Here is a 16,457-nt window from a genome sequence, read left to right as displayed (position 1 = left end):
AAATCAGGGACTAGACAAGGCTGTCCACTTTCTCCATACCTATTCAACATTGTACTTGAAGTCCTAGCCAGAGCAATTCGACAACAAAAGGAGATCAAAGGGATACAAATTGGAAAAGATGAAGTCAAAATATCACTTTTTGCAGATGATATGATAGTATATATAAGTGACCCTAAAAATTCCACCAGAGAACTCCTAAGCCTGATAAACAGCTTCGGTGAAGTAGCTGGATATAAAATTAACTCAAACAAATCAATGGCCTTTCTCTACACAAAGAATAAACAGGCTGAGAAAGAAATTAGGGAAACAACACCCTTCTCAATAGTCACAAATAATATAAAATATCTTGGCGTGACTCTAACTAAGGAAGTGAAAGATCTGTATAATAAAAACTTCAAGTCTCTGAAGAAAGAAATTATAGAAGATCTCAGAAGATGGAAAGATCTCCCATGCTCATGGATTGGCAGGATCAACATTGTAAAAATGGCTATCTTGCCAAAAGCAATCTACAGATTCAATGCAATCCCCATCAAAATTCCAAATCAATTCTTCAACGAATTAGAAAGTGCAATCTGCAAATTCATCTGGAATAACAAAAAACCTAGGATAGCAAAAACTCTTCTCAAGGATAACAGAACCTCTGGTGGAATCACCATGCCGGACCTAAAGCTCTACTACAGAGCAATTGTGATAAAAACTGCATGGTACTGGTATAGTGACAGACAAATAGACCAATGGAATAGAATTGAAGACCCAGAAATGAACCCACACACCTATGGTCACTTGATCTTCGACAAGGGAGCTAAAAACATCCAGTGGAAGAAAGACAGCATTTTCAACAAATGGTGCTGGCACAACTGGTTGTTAACATGTAGAAGAATGCGAATCGATCCATTCCTATCTCCTTGTACTAAGGTCAAGTCTAAGTGGATCAAGGAACTTCACATAAAACCAGAGACACTGAAACTTATAGAGGAGAAAGTGGGGAAAAGCCTTGAAGATATGGGCACAGGGGAAAAATTCCTGAATAGAACAGTAATGGCTTGTGCTGTAAGATCGAGAATTGACAAGTGGGACCTCATGAAACTACAAAGCTTCTGCAAGGCTAAAGACACCATCAATAAGACAAAAAAACCACCAACAGATTGGGAAAGGATCTTCACCTATCCTAAATCAGATAAGGGACTAATATCCAATATATATAAAGAACTCAAGAAGGTGGACTCCAGAAAGTCAAATAACCCCATTAAAAAATGGGGCTCAGAACTGAACAAAGAATTCTCACCTGAGGAATACCGAATGGCAGAGAAGCACCTGAAAAAATGTTCAACATCCTTAATCATCAGGGAAATGCAAATCAAAACAACCCTGAGATTCCACCTCACACCAGTCAGAATGGCTAAGATCAAAAATTCAGGTGACAGCAGATGCTGGCGAGGATGTGGAGAAAGAGGAACACTCCTCCATTGTTGGTGGGATTGCAAGCTTGTACAACCACTCTGGAAATCAGTCTGGCGGTTCCTCAGAAAATTGGACATAGTACTACCGGAGGATCCAGCAATACCTCTCCTGGGCATATATCCAGAAGATGTCCCAACCGGTAAAAAGGACACATGCTCCACTATGTTCATAGCAGCCCTATTTATAATAGCCAGAAGCTGGAAAGAACCCAGATGTCCCTCAACAGAGGAATGGATACAGAAATTATGGTACATTTACACAATGGAGTACTACTCAGCTATTAAAAAGAATGAATTTATGAAATTCCTAGCCAAATGGATGGACCTGGAGGGCATCATCTTGAGTGAAGTAACACAATCACAAAAGAACTCACATAATATGTATTCATTGATAAGTGGATATTAGCCCAAAACTTAGGATACCCAAGATATAAGATACAATTTGATAAACGCATGAAACTCAAGAAGAATGAAGACCAAAGTGTGGACACTGTGCACCTTCTTAGAATTGGGAACAAAACACCCAGGGAAGGAGCTACAGAGACAAAGTTCGTAGCTGTGATGAAAGGATGGACCATTTAGAGACTGCTGTATCCAGGGATCCGTCCCATAATCAGCTTCTAAACGCTGACACCATTGCATACACTAGCAAGATCTTGCTGAAAGGACCCAAATATAGCTGTCTCTTGTGAGACGATGCCGGGGCCTAGCAAACACAGGAGTGGATGTTCACAGTCAGCTATTGGATGTATCACAGGGCTCCCAATGGAGAAGCTAGAGAAAGTACCCAAGGAGCTAAAGGGATCTGCAACCCTATTGTTGGAACAACATGATGTACTAACCGGAACCCTGGAGCTCTTGTCTCTAGCTGCATATGTATCGAAAGATGGCCTAGTCGGCCATCAATGGAAAGAGAGGCCCATTGGACTTGCAAACTTTATATGCCCCAATATAGGGGAATGCCAGGGCCAAAAGAATGGGAATGGGTGGGTAGGGAAGTGGGGGGCGCTATGGGGGACTTTTGGGATAGTATTGGAAATGTAATTGAGGAAATTATGTAATAAAAATATATATAAAAAAAAAAAAAAATTGAAGTGTTATGTATGAAACAAAACCCAATCTCTTGATTGAGAGATAGTCACACTTCCTTTGAGACCACATTTCCTCTGCTCTGTAGAAGAAGGACATTCAATCCAAGTGTAAAAAGGACTGTCTGTTGGAAACATTAACTCTGACACCCATCTTTGGAACTCTTTCTTTTCAGTGACCTGAGGCATAATGAGATCTATGAAATTAAGAGCGGCACTTTTCAGCAGTTGTTTAACCTCCGATCTCTGTAAGTATGACCCCCTGCACCCCCTCAGTGCTGACTATTTCTCTCTGTTGGTCTGCCACATTGCTTTTACCATAGCATTACTGGACATTGTTTTGTCATTTAAAGAAAAATAAGATAAATATTTTGCTCCTCACAATTTCCAGGAAGAAATTTAGAAGTAGTAAATTTGTATCCAGGCATGGATCTCTGTGACTTTGAGACCAGTCTGGTCTGCGCAGCAGGTTCCAAATGAGGCAGGGAAACATAGTAAGACTCAAAATATAAATTTTTAAAAATTAAAAATAGGAGTGGCAAATGTTCGATTATGCTCCCAAATAATCCTTTAAACTGCACTCTTCATGAAGAAGAAGAAGAAGAAGAAGAAGAAGAAGAAGAAGAAGAAGAAGAAGAAGAAGGAAGAGGAGGAGGAGGAGGAGGAAAGGAGGGAGGGAGGGAGGAAGGAAGGAAGGAAATAGGAAGGAAGGAAGGAAGGAAGGAAGGAAGGAAGGAAGGAAGGAAGGAAGGAAGGAAGGAAGGAAGGAAGCCTGCTCAAAGGCCTGCACAATGCCCCTGTCTCCAGTCTGGAGAACTAGAGAGCAGAGCCCGAGAATCTGTGTTTTAGCAAACCTACCACGGTTTCTGTTTCAGTACAACTATACTAGGAAATGATTCTGTTTCTAGGGAAATCGATATGTAAATATCTAATTTTGTTTTATGATTTAAAATGTTGGAAGTAGTTCAAGCCTGAGAACTCAAGTTCAACTCCTAGACCCATGTGAAAAGACTGGTGAATTCTCACACACTTGTTATCCCAGCACTGGGAGGACAGGGAGAGTCCTAGGGTTTACTGGCCAGCCAGCCTAGCCCCCAAAGTAAGCTCAAGCTCAGAGAGAGACCATGTCTCAAAAAACACGGGAGATGACATTCGTAGAAAGACACCTGAGATAGTATTCCAGCCACCACATTCATAAGAGGAAAATCCTGTTTAGGAACCATTCCACAAGAGCTTGCTTATTCTATGAACTCAGTTCACCTGACGTTGCCCAGGGGCCCAGCATTGTAGACTTATCTGAACCTGAGAAACGTTGGCTCTGATGACTTCTGATTTTTTTCTAATGTCTGCTTCTTAATGTCTTAGACATTTCAAAAATGAAATCTCCATTGAAGACTTTCTAGCACTTGCAAGGCTCTGACTTTGATCCCCAACAGCAAGGAAGAAAGGAAGCGGGAGAGGAAGGGAAAGGGTCTTAAATTTATAGTTCAGATTTAAAAATATGGAAGTTCTTGCCTCTGACAAGAATTATCTGGAGAAGTTTACACTAAGGATTCTACACCTGCAAAATTGTCTACACTTCAACATATATGTATGGGCAGGTAGAATTCATTTCTCCATAAAATATTTTTCCTTGCTTTGAAGGATTTTATTTCTAACATATGCTTTCTTCTATTTCGCTTATCTCGATGAGGATTTACTTGTCTGTATCTTTTGGTGAGAATTTTCTTGAAAGCATCTGTTTACTTCAGAACTTGACCTATGGATACGGCGTGCACAAATGCTTGGTTCCATTTCCCTGAGTATCCAGGATCATCTTGTAATTTAAACTCTATTTTCTTGTCAGAGAAAGACACCCTGACATTTGCCACTTCCCAGTCCCCAATCTCCAGTCATTTTAGAAAAAAACGACAATAGAAATGGATATCCATGTTAGAGTCAACCTTTCTAGCAGGAAGCTAATAAGAACTACAATATCTACCTGATTCTTTCAAACAGGGTTGATTTGAAGTTCTGCCTTTAGTGACTTTTTTTATGCCGTTTTATCTTTATCTGAAGGAGAATTTGATGATCCAGCTATTCCTCATTTAAATAGAAATTAGGTTGGCTAGATACTGAATACATATGATAAAAATGTTGAGTGTTCTTTTTAACATAATGTTCTCATTTGTCTTTAAAAAAAAAAAAAAAAACAGGAACTTAGCATGGAATAAGATTGCTATCATTCACCCCAGTGCGTTTTCTACGTTGCCGTCTCTAATAAAGTTGTGAGTATTGCTTATTTATGAGACTTTTTCAATAATTAGAGACCATCTAGTTAGGGAAAATGTTAGCCCCAATGTATAGCCAGTGTGCTGTGTTCTCCCTGTCTAGAGCTGCTTCCTGGCCAAGGAAGATGCTCTACTCCTCCCGGGCCATATGAGCTCTTATGGGAATCACTGTGTGACAGCTGAGCAACCAGTGTGTGTTAAGATGAGAATTTTTTTCCTTTTTTTTTTTTTTTTGGTTAGGTCCTATTTTCATTATTATTATTATTATTATTATTATTATTATTAGATATTTTCTTTATTTACATTTCAAATGTTATCCCCTTTCCTGGTTTCCCATCCAAGAACTCCTTCCCCCATCCCCTCCCCCTGTTCACCAACCCACTCCCTCACTGACAGAAGCGGGTGGCAGAATCAACCATTAAGCATTTTATTAGTCCTTCCTATCCGTCTTCAAATAAATGTATTTCCCCCCCTTGATTTTAGATGCCCCTACTTGGCAAAATGAGGCCAAATATAGAACAATTTTGATGCATCTCAAGTGTGTCCCCCTACAGTTCTGATTGTAAATTTAAAAAAAAAGCTATTGGAAACTAAAACCAACAGAGGTTAGCTTTACCATTGAAAGGAAGGACCCTGCTTAAGTTTTTATTGAGCAGTGTTAAGTCATCTTTAGGCTGCTTTTGTAAACATGCGCATTTTATGCTGATGGAGACTACTAAAAGCCTTGTTTGATGTTCTGCAGGGACCTATCATCCAATCTGCTGTCTTCCTTCCCCGTGACTGGGTTACATGGTTTAACTCACTTAAAATTAACAGGGAACCGAGCCTTACAGAGCCTGATACCATCTGCAAACTTCCCAGAGCTCAAGTGAGTTTGTCATTAAAACAAACAAGATACATTTGTGATCATGTGAAAGAACAGCCGTGTTGTTGTGATTTCAGTATTGGTGAGGTCATGAGACCCTTGTAAAATGCATTTCATGCCCTCAGTCCCCACCCCTAGGACACTGTGAGGACAAGGCCGACATGGAAAACTGTCTTCCTAACCACATTTCCTTTCCCTCTAAAAGATGCTTCCTGGAGTCACAGAGTTCATGGAAAGAGTTTAAAAAGCACTGATCCGTGGGATACATAGTGGGCCGTGTAATTAAATAACATTGTAACAGTCCTGCACTTCTGTTTACAATTTTTCCTTCATTGAGAATTTGTATGTTCTAATAAAATGGACTAAGTTAATAGTTGAGGAAGCAGTGCCCTTTAAAACCGCTATGCTTATGAACAATAAAGGAACATCTTAAAGGTTCTGTAAGCGAAAGCGAAATCCTGCCTGCACACTTTAAAATGAAGAAAGCAATAAAGCCCCCAAAAGATAGTACAGAAGAGAGAAAAGTATATTTTAAATTGCCACCTTGATCAACATTTTAAACAAACAACATGTTGTTTGTCTCTAGTATGTTTTACGTCATTTAAGTTTATTAGAATCTAATCCTGTGTAGAATGTTATGGTATATTTTAGTTAATTAACATAATTTTGCCATAATTTTCCTACCGTTCACTTCTTAAACCATTTTATTATGGAAAATTTTGATCATTGAAATCCCATCACTCAAGTTCCTTACTTATAAATACTTCGTGATGGTAAATTTTAATAACTGTGGTTCTAAGTATCACTAGAACGGACACCATTGTGCAAATAGCTTATAATTTGGGTAACTGGTTTAGGTTTAACTCCCAAAGTAAACATTATATATTGGGTGAAAAGATAAACATTATTATTTCATGACCCATCATCCTTACATGTATGTTTTTGGTTTTGTCCCCCTTCTGTATAGGATTATAGAAATGCCATCTGCTTACCAGTGTTGTGCATTTGGGGGGTGTGAGAATGTCTATAAAATTTCTAACCAATGGAATAAAGATGACGGCAACAGTGTGGACGACCTTCATAAGAAAGACGCTGGGTTATTTCAAGTTCAAGGTAAGAACTGATGTCATGGGGAGGAAGCTATAGTCAGAAAGGTCGTCAAACGTTAGTACATGGACCATGAAAGCCAGGAGTCCCTGTGTAATCACCCAGCAAACGGAGAATCAGTCCTACTCTGTAAAGACTCACAAAGACAGAAGAATTGCCGCCTATTTTATAAGTAAATCCTTGGCAGTTTTATTTGTACTTAGATCCTCCTTAGCATACACAGTGCTCAAAAGCGATCCCTCCATCAACATTTCCAAACTTTTTTTAAAAAGGCTCTTACCCCATTTTTCAAATATCCTCCTGTATTTCTCACTCTGAGAGAAAAAAAAAAATCCATGCTTAATTTTCTGGCCCAGAGAAAGGGGGTAGGGGGATGGGACATTTGAAATCCCTCCGTATTGCAGCAGAAGGGCCTAAGAATTCATTTTCTCATGCAACTAATTCTAAATCATGTTCGCCTCGTCCCCTACAGGGGTATCTGTCAGGAAGGTGGAATGAGATCACGTCTGTAAAGCCTTGGCTTTCCTTGCTGTAAGACGTTACTTAAACAGAAAGCAATGCATCTCCACACCTGTGGGGATGAAGAGGCGCCTTGGGCAGCGCCCCCTCCACTCCCTGCCAACCTTGCAAGTTTGCACAAAGTCCAACAGAAAGGCTTCTCATTCTTAGGGCCTGAGTGACTTGTTGGTTCCAGCGTGTACTTGTTGGTAGCCAGTCTGCTAAGTTTCCTTACCCTGTCCGCATACCCATCAGTTGATGGAGCTAACAGCCTTGGTGTTTGCTTGTTTGTTTGCCTGTTTGTTTGTTTTAGGTCACACAACACAAATCGCTCTCTTCCTTTGGTTTCAGCTCTTCCTGCCCCATCAACTCTAACCTCTTCTGCTTTTACTCCTTAAAACTTTAAAATTTAAACACATAAAGTCCATTATCTTTCAGACACTCCATCAGCGCCTGGGATTACATAATAATGCTAATGTCCTTCAGGGAGTTTATTTTCAAGACTGGCGATTCTCAGCCACGAGCCACGTGTTAGAATGGCACAGAAGGTTTTGACAAATTACTGACACCAGAGCGGGGGTAGGGGGCCGAGTTAGCCAAGGGCCTGGTGTGTAAGCATGATGATCTGATCAGAGTTCAGACCTCCAACATCCACATTAAACAACAACAACAATAATGAAGTGTGATGTGGCAGCTAGCACCTGTAATCTTAGTGTTGTGAAACCCAAATAACTAGCGTTTAATAAACAGCCAGCCCAGCTGAATGGGTGACTTCTGGGTTCAGTGAGAGACCCTTGTCTCAGGAGATAAAGAAGGGAAGTGACTGGGCAGCCCAAAACCTATCTATGACAGCTATGGGTAAATTCTTGGCATTTATATTTCTACTTAGGTCCTCCTTAGCATACACAGTGCTCAAAGGCGATCACTCCATCAATATTGCCATACTTTTCACGTATTCTTTTGAGAATCGTGTGTACACACATACAGAGAGAGAATACTGATTCCCAAGTCTCACACAAAACCAAGAATATGTGCATCATTAGGAAAAGTGTATCAAATTACAACTTTTTTTTTTTGCATAGTTTACTAAATCATGCACTTCACTATTACTTTGTCTTTTGTAATGCAGAATCCCCCAAGGGGGGGGGGAAACTGATTTTTCTTCTTGTGGTCAGAGAGAGTAGCCTAGAACACTCCATGCATAGCTATTGTAGTGTTAGAACATGGGTCACTCCTCTTTCCCAGTTTCTGGAAATCAACCCTGGGCCTCTGAGCACGCTAAGACTATAGTCTACCACTAAAGCACACCCCCGGTCTCCAGAAAACTGAAAAAGATGTGCTTCCTGCACTGGGAAACTTAAGACCATCGCAAGCTCCAGGGACCCGCAGAATCAGCGGGCTTGGGTGTTTTAACCTAGAGAGTATGGGAATGTTCCTCCCCACACCCTATTCCGCTGCGGTATAGCCAGAGTCGATGGAAGAGAAGAACATCAACAAGGAACTTTCTAGCCGACCTGCAGCAAAGTCTTGCCTTCATTTCTCTTTGGGACAATTCGCATCTTGAGGTCGAGGCTTCTGGCACAGAAACACAGAACTAACCCTTGCAGCGCTTCTCATTCCCTCAGATGAGCGGGACCTTGAAGATTTCCTGCTTGACTTCGAGGAAGACCTGAAGGCCCTTCACTCGATGCAGTGCTCGCCTTCCCCAGGTAAGAGATACCTCAGTATCAAGGACCCTTGACCACGGTGGCTCTATTTCAGAAGCGAAATCTCTGCCGACATGTGGCTCCTCCCTGGGCCTGACAGTCAGAACTTGTAAAATACAAACAGGCTTTAATCCCCTGGAGTCATCCTTCATTCACAAATAGAACTTGTATGGAGACCTGCTGACTCAGGCTAATACAGACTAACGAGCTAGCATGTGCTCCGAGGCAGATAGGACTGAAAAAGCAGTGTCACTACTCAGCATGGAATGGTACCTCCTAGCCTTGTTTGTATGACAAATTCATTTTTTGATAATGTAACCTTGTGAATTTATTAATATTGATATTTTGAATTTTTCTTTTTTATAAATTATATATATATATGTGTGTGTATATATATATATACTTTTTTTTTCTTTTTTACATTTCAAATGTTGTCCCCCTTCCCAGTTTCTCTTCTGAAAACTTCCCATCCCCCCCTCTTCCCTGCCTCTATGAGGGTGCTCCCCAACCAACACACCCATTCCCACCTCAAATCAATACATTTTTAAATAATTTAGATCTTCTTTATAAAGAACTATTTAGGGACTAGGAATTTAGCCCAAGAATAAAGTGCTTGTTTAATATGCTTAGGACTCTGCCCTTGCTGGGTGTGGTGATGCCTTTAAAAGACCTAGACTTGGGAAGCAGAGACAGGCAGGTCTCATAAAGCTCAAAGCTAGCCTGGTCTGCATAGTTCCAGGACAGCCAGAGCTATGTAGAGAGAGCCTCTCTTTAAAAACAAAAAACAAAAAACAAAAACAAAAAAAAAACAAAAAATCAAAACAAAAAAATGAACAACAAAAAAAGAAACACGTGAAAACAAATAGAATAGGGATGAATTTTAAAATATTCAATTCATTAAGCTGTCCTGTTCCTAGTGGGGAAACAGTAGGTAATTTAGTGGGAAAGGCACTGATTAATACTTTATTCCCAATTAATGTGTTCATTGCACCCTAAGATGTCTATGAAGTGCACACTCCTGCTGCCTGCCCTGTGTCTCATATGGCCTATTTCCCCACAAGTCTCTTTCTTGGACTGTGGAGCCATAGAAGCCATTCGGGTCTTAGTGAGAAACCCAGGCGATCTGGCTTTCCACATTGCCCACACTGGAATGTCTTAGGAGTGAAGTTTTCCCCTTTTTATTTTTCTATACATCCTCTGGAAACACAAGAACCTGGGGCATCAATGGGTCAGTGCCACAGAATCTCCAAGGCAGACCCTCCCACTGGTTTAAGAAAGATGGGCGAGGCACGCCGGCACTGTGGCTACAATGGTGGTTACTGACCTCCGTCTCTTGGCAAGTTTGCTACATCTGCCAGCCCAATCTGATACAACCTCTCTCTCTTCCTCCCCTGCTCAGGTCCCTTCAAGCCCTGTGAGCACCTATTTGGTAGCTGGCTGATCCGAATCGGGGTGTGGACCACGGCAGTACTGGCGCTTTCCTGCAATGCCTTGGTGGCTTTGACCGTGTTCAGAACTCCTCTGTACATCTCTTCCATAAAGCTGCTAATTGGGGTAATCGCGGTAGTGGACATTCTCATGGGGGTCTCCAGTGCTGTGCTGGCTGCCGTGGATACATTCACTTTTGGCCGTTTTGCTCAGCACGGTGCGTGGTGGGAAGACGGAATCGGCTGCCAAATCGTTGGCTTCCTGTCCATTTTTGCTTCCGAATCGTCGATCTTCCTGCTCACTCTGGCAGCACTGGAACGAGGTTTTTCTGTCAAGTGCTCTTCGAAGTTTGAAGTGAAAGCTCCCCTTTTTAGCCTGAGAGCGATCATTTTGCTGTGTGTCCTGTTGGCCCTGACCATTGCCACAATCCCCTTGCTAGGAGGCAGTAAGTACAATGCCTCTCCCCTCTGCCTGCCCTTGCCCTTTGGGGAGCCCAGCACCACGGGCTACATGGTGGCTCTCGTGTTGCTCAACTCTCTCTGTTTCCTCATAATGACCATTGCCTACACAAAGCTCTACTGCAGTTTGGAGAAAGGAGAGCTAGAGAATCTTTGGGATTGTTCTATGGTGAAGCACATTGCTCTGTTGCTCTTCACCAACTGCATCCTTTACTGCCCCGTGGCGTTCTTATCCTTCTCCTCTTTGCTAAACCTCACATTTATCAGTCCTGACGTCATTAAATTTATACTTCTAGTGATTGTCCCACTTCCTGCCTGTCTCAACCCGCTTCTCTACATTGTCTTCAATCCCCATTTTAAGGAGGATATGGGCAGCCTGGGAAAGCATACCGGTTTCTGGACGAGATCAAAACACCCGAGTCTGCTGTCCATTAACTCGGACGATGTTGAGAAACGGTCCTGTGAGTCAACCCAAGCCTTAGTATCCTTTACCCACGCCAGCATAGCCTATGACTTGCCTTCCAATTCCGGGTCATCACCAGCTTACCCCATGACTGAAAGCTGTCATCTCTCTTCAGTTGCATTTGTCCCATGTCTCTAGTGACTATGAGAGAGGAACGTTTTTAAGAGTTGGAAACCTGAAAAAATGATTTCTATCAGAGCAGTAGCTAAGAAAAGCTGAGCTAAAACCTACCTTAAAACCCAAGCAAACATCTCTAAATAGGTGTGGAAACAGTGATACCTTAGAACATGAGAGCATCATCACTCTAAACACCGCTTGTATCATTTGTTCAGCTAAGAAGGAAAGCCATCAAGTCACTTAGATGAACCCAGATGAGAAAAGCAGCTCTTCAAGTTGTATTCTCTTCTAACTCACCAGCATAGTCTCTCATAGTGAGAAGATTCATTGGATGACTCAATGGGTGTATTTAAATCCACAAATTCCTTTTTTAAAAGGTTAGAGTTTTAAGAAGAAGAAGAAAAAAAAAAAACGGATCTTCAATGGGCTATGTTGCCCACAGAGTTTAGTTTTAATGGCTACACAGAGATGGTTGTGTGTCTTTTTCCCTTTTGACGGACAGGCTCCTTCCAAGACACCAGTTTCTTGAATTGATAATTTGAGACATTTTTAATCCATACATAAATTTAAGATACTGGGTTCTAAGCCAGGCATAGTGACTCACGCCTTTAATCCCAGCACTTGGGAGGCAGAGGCAGGCGGATTTCTGAGTTCGAGGCCAGCCTGGTCTACAAAGTGAGTTCCAGGACAGCCAGGACTATACAGAGAAAAACAAAAAAACAAAAACAAAAAAACAAACAAACAAAAAAAAATGGGTTGTATCCAGTGCATTCTCCCTTGGTGAAAGAAAACTGGTTTCAAGTTTTTTTGGAAAGGAACGTTAACTTAAATGGTTCCTAGAGCAATTATACATAGGTAAGATTTGATTATTCTGATTCGTCTTTTAAAATCCTGGAATCTGAAGCTCAGAAAGTTCATTGTCGGCCATGGGCATACCTATGAAAGACAGTATGAAATTGTCGGATCTGTATTTATTTCTGAGTAGGAGCAGGCTTCCGGCAAGATGTTCATCACCCTCTCAAATGGCTGTGCATTCTAAGTGCTCAAACGCAGGGCGTAAGTCCGTAAGTCCACTGTGTAACTTCACACACCCATCTCTGGTAGCTCTAGCAACAATGCCTCATCACACTTCAGACTCAACAGAAACTGGGCACAGTAGGATTCGGCGTATTTAGCTTGGTTCTAGCTGTGTCTTGTTTCCGGAACAACCACTTGATATGAAGACCATTACTTCTCTGCTTATTCCATATTCACGCAGGTGTTAGATGTTTCAAGACAAATTGTTAAATCTGGAAAGTGAAAGGTTTATTCTTAACTTCTGTGATCCTACATTAGCTTTGTTGCACCCGAACCAAAAGGCTATTAGGTAGATTTATTTTTATATAAGCATGTTTTATTTTGACCAGATGTTTTAATGTGGAATTTTTTTAAAAAAAATACATTTATGAGATGTTTTATAAGATGTGTACATATAGAATTGTATTTATTGCTACAGGAAAAATGCAGTGACATTAAAGAACATGATAATAAACCGTGTACAGTAGCCTATTCTCCCAGACATATTGTTTCTCTGCCAATTTCCCCAATGCATTAACTGTACATAACACATGTAAATACATAGTGCTTGTAAATAGAGCCAGAATATGCTTTTCTACTGGGAGCAAAATAAATTTGTAATAAAATGTGTGACTTGCAAAACAAACTAGCTCTTTCAAGTGTATTGATTGAGAATATAGACAAATGCATGATCTACTAATGTTTTCAAGTACTGGTGTATATATTCCTACCTATTTGTGCTCTAATCCTTTAGATATGTCAGACTCAAATTTTTCATGAGAATGAATCAAAATATATTTTTTAGCTTCCGAATTGTCTTCCCTGTAACTGATAAGTTGTGGCTTTAATGTAATTTGTTGTCCCCCATGAGGATTTGAATAGGATAGTCTACAAACTAGTCCGAATTTCTTAGTAATATAAGAAAAAAAAAAACATTTTAAAGCCTAATAAGAAAAACATATGAAAAACAAACCAATCTTAAATTGTCTAAGGTGGACATGTGTATATATCCTAGAGTGGATATATATACATTTCATGACCATGTCAAGAACATTCACTCCCAGCATACAATAAAATGCACTGCTACCATTCAGTTCCCATTGCCCAAAACACAGGAAATATAATTTTCTAGACACCCCATGTCAGACTAGCAACTTCAAAAGGTTCTGCCTGTGCCTCCCTGGACTGTATACGATGGAGGACCAGCATGACTGCTATAAGCCAATGCTCACAGCACACTCCCAGGATTGCTGGCACTACCTACCCTGTGTCCATCAGACTTAACCATATCCTGAATCCCAACCCTAGTTAACGGGATCCCGCTGTGCAGTCTGTACTTAATCCATATTTGGGTAAAATAGGAGCTTGTCCCTCTTGGCTCCATTCCTTCCAACTCAGGTTACAGAGAAGGTACCTTTCTTCTCACCACACTTTTTTTTTTTTTGGACAATCTAAGTTTGGAACATGCTCTAGAAACGTGTCTGTCTCTCCTGCTCCAGGAAGCACAGGCAATAATGTAATTTTTTAAAGGGAAAAGGTTTGTATCAACCTTTATTTAAAACAACGACAACAACAACAATGACAACGACAACAACGACAACCCCCTGCACTCCTTTACCTTAATATGAAAACACGAGTTAGACTTCACAGAGCACTGCTCTCACGTGCCCGATCAATGCGCTCCACTAAGTAGAAAGAACTGGCGCTACCTGCACAGAGGAATAGATCAGCAGAGAAAACATACAACAAGGATTTATAGGCTAAACAGTAGCAAAAAAACAAAAATTTGAGAACTAACCACCATTGCCTAAAGTAAACGATTTAAATTTATGGTCTCCAAAGTGCCTTCTGGGGTTGGGGAGATGGCTCAGCAGTTTAAAAAAAACAAACAACAAACAAACAGAAACAGAAACAGAGACAGAACGAAACCTCGATAGATCCAGGGCATCGACCAGTCCTGAACTGGGGTAAAGCCTGTTGGCGCTTGACAAGTTCCACATCCCTCAGGGGCGTCAGCAGAAGCAGCAGACCCACCATGAGGACCAGATTTAACGCTAGTTTAGGCCGAGGAGTACAGGGAAGGTTCTGCGTCTTGTAGAGGCTGTAGCAGAAGCAGAAGACCCAGGTCAGGATCCAATCCTGACATCGGTAAGGACTATTGAAGGTCCACATCATGCAGAGGCTCAGCAGAACCTTTGGGCTCACGGGAGAGACTGGCTCTAACTCTGGAAAAGGCCCACAGCTGCGTGGGGTTGCTCCACGACTCACAGTACAAGCTGTAGATCCAGGCAGGAGACCCAAGCTAACACAGGTCGCTACATAACCGTCCTAGAAGACCTGAGATAGAGCCCCCATCCCTAACCACCAGTGTGCCACGGAAGGAAAACACACCTAACCCTAATGTTACTTAGCCCGTCATGACAACTGCAAACACCACCATAAAAAGAAAACCGGGCATCTGAATTTTAAAAATAAAAAAACACAAAAGGAAAAATATCTCAACCAACAAACAGCAGTTGCCTAAGTCCTTGTGCAGAAAGAGAAAAGCGAGAAAGCCAGGCATCGTGAATGCCCACAGACTAGTAATCCCACAGGTAACGGGACCTAATCAAAAAGACCCGGAAGAACTTCCAAAGGGCTCTAAAGAATGATCATAAAAACATTCAAACAACTCAAAAGACTTGGATTTACTCCACTGGAATGAAGGCAAAGACATGAATAAATTAAGAGAGTTAAGAGAAGTCAAGGGAAAAAAATGCAATAGATAGGATTGCTGAAGAAATCCAAACTGCAGCAATGCTAGAAATGAGAACCTCATTATACCAAATGAAAACCTCGTAGAAGTAGGGCGTGGTGGCGCACTCCTTTAATCCCAGCACTCAGGAGGCAGAGGCGGGCAGATTTCTGAGTTTGAGGCCAGCGTGGTCTACAGAGTGAGTTCCAGGACAGAGAAACCCTGTCTCAAAATACCAAAAAAGAAAAAGAAAAAAGAAGAAAACCTCGTAGAAAGCCTTACCTGTAGAGTGGATTCTGCTGAAAAAAAGAATTGGGACTGGAAGACAGGGAATTGCTCCATGCTGTAAAGTTCAACGATAAGATATATATACACGAACAAAACATGGGAGACTCTGGGGACACCATAAAAAGACCCAACTGTTGAATTATGGGCATAGGAAAAAAAAACCAATATCATAGTGAAGGAGTAGAGAATATCTTCAACAGAATCACAAGAAAATCTCCTGAACCCGGAGAAGTAGAAGACCATTCAGGTAACAACAACAACAACAACAACAAAAAGCCTGTAGAACATCAAATAGGCAAACCCAGGAAAGAAACTCCTTGTGAAATTAAAAATACTAAAAAGACAGACTAAAAAGAGTATTAAAAGCTGGAAAATTGAAAACGCAAGTCATTTATAAAGACAGGCAGCCCATCAGAATAACACTTGATTAGTTGACAAAACCTTATAAAGCCAGAATGGTGTGAAAAGACATACTCCAAGTTCAGAATGGCCAAAACCTGCCAGTACAGGCTATTATATGCCACAAAATTATTCACTAAAATTACGAGAGAGAGAGAGAGAGAGAGAGAGACCTCCAGGTGAGGTGGGCACTGGAACACTCACATTTAATCTCAGCAAATAGGAGGCAGAAGGCCAGCACATCTCTGTGGTTTCAAGGATAGCCTGGTCTACATAATAAGTCCCAGGTCAGCCAGGCCTACATAGTGGGATTTCTTACTAAGAATTTTTTTTTTAACACAAAGGCAGCTTTAAGGAGAGTACTAGAAACAAGCCTTCAGTCTGAGAGCAAGTACAAACAAGCCCAGGAGTTTACAGGGAATGAATAAACACTTCCTGAAGAAAAGAGGCCTAGATAAAAAAAAAAAAGGCCAAAATAAGGAGAAGCAGACTACCAAAAACAACCTATATATTAAATTTA

At 41.1% G+C, this 16,457-nt stretch overlaps 1 protein-coding gene across 1 annotated transcript in view; it reads left to right on the top strand.

Moving 5' to 3' along the window:
• Lgr5 (leucine rich repeat containing G protein-coupled receptor 5) overlaps nt 1–13,120 on the top strand; it is a 139,964-nt gene extending 126,844 nt beyond the window's left edge. The window contains exons 13-18 of the mRNA XM_085843174.1: nt 2,725–2,796; nt 4,744–4,815; nt 5,561–5,686; nt 6,651–6,796; nt 8,914–8,997; nt 10,394–13,120. Coding sequence (XP_085699300.1) covers nt 2,725–2,796; nt 4,744–4,815; nt 5,561–5,686; nt 6,651–6,796; nt 8,914–8,997; nt 10,394–11,481 — 1,588 coding nt within the window. The 3' untranslated portion in view covers nt 11,482–13,120. The remainder of the gene's footprint in view (nt 1–2,724; nt 2,797–4,743; nt 4,816–5,560; nt 5,687–6,650; nt 6,797–8,913; nt 8,998–10,393) is intronic.
• The last annotated feature ends 3,337 nt before the right edge of the window (nt 13,121–16,457 follow it).

This window comes from Mus caroli, unplaced genomic scaffold (assembly GCF_978045245.1).
Source record: "Mus caroli unplaced genomic scaffold, Mus_caroli_1 scaffold_9, whole genome shotgun sequence".
In the NCBI taxonomy this organism is placed as follows: Eukaryota; Metazoa; Chordata; class Mammalia; order Rodentia; family Muridae; genus Mus; species Mus caroli.
Note: the sequence above shows the minus strand (reverse complement) of the source record. Positions and strands in the feature narration are given on the sequence as shown.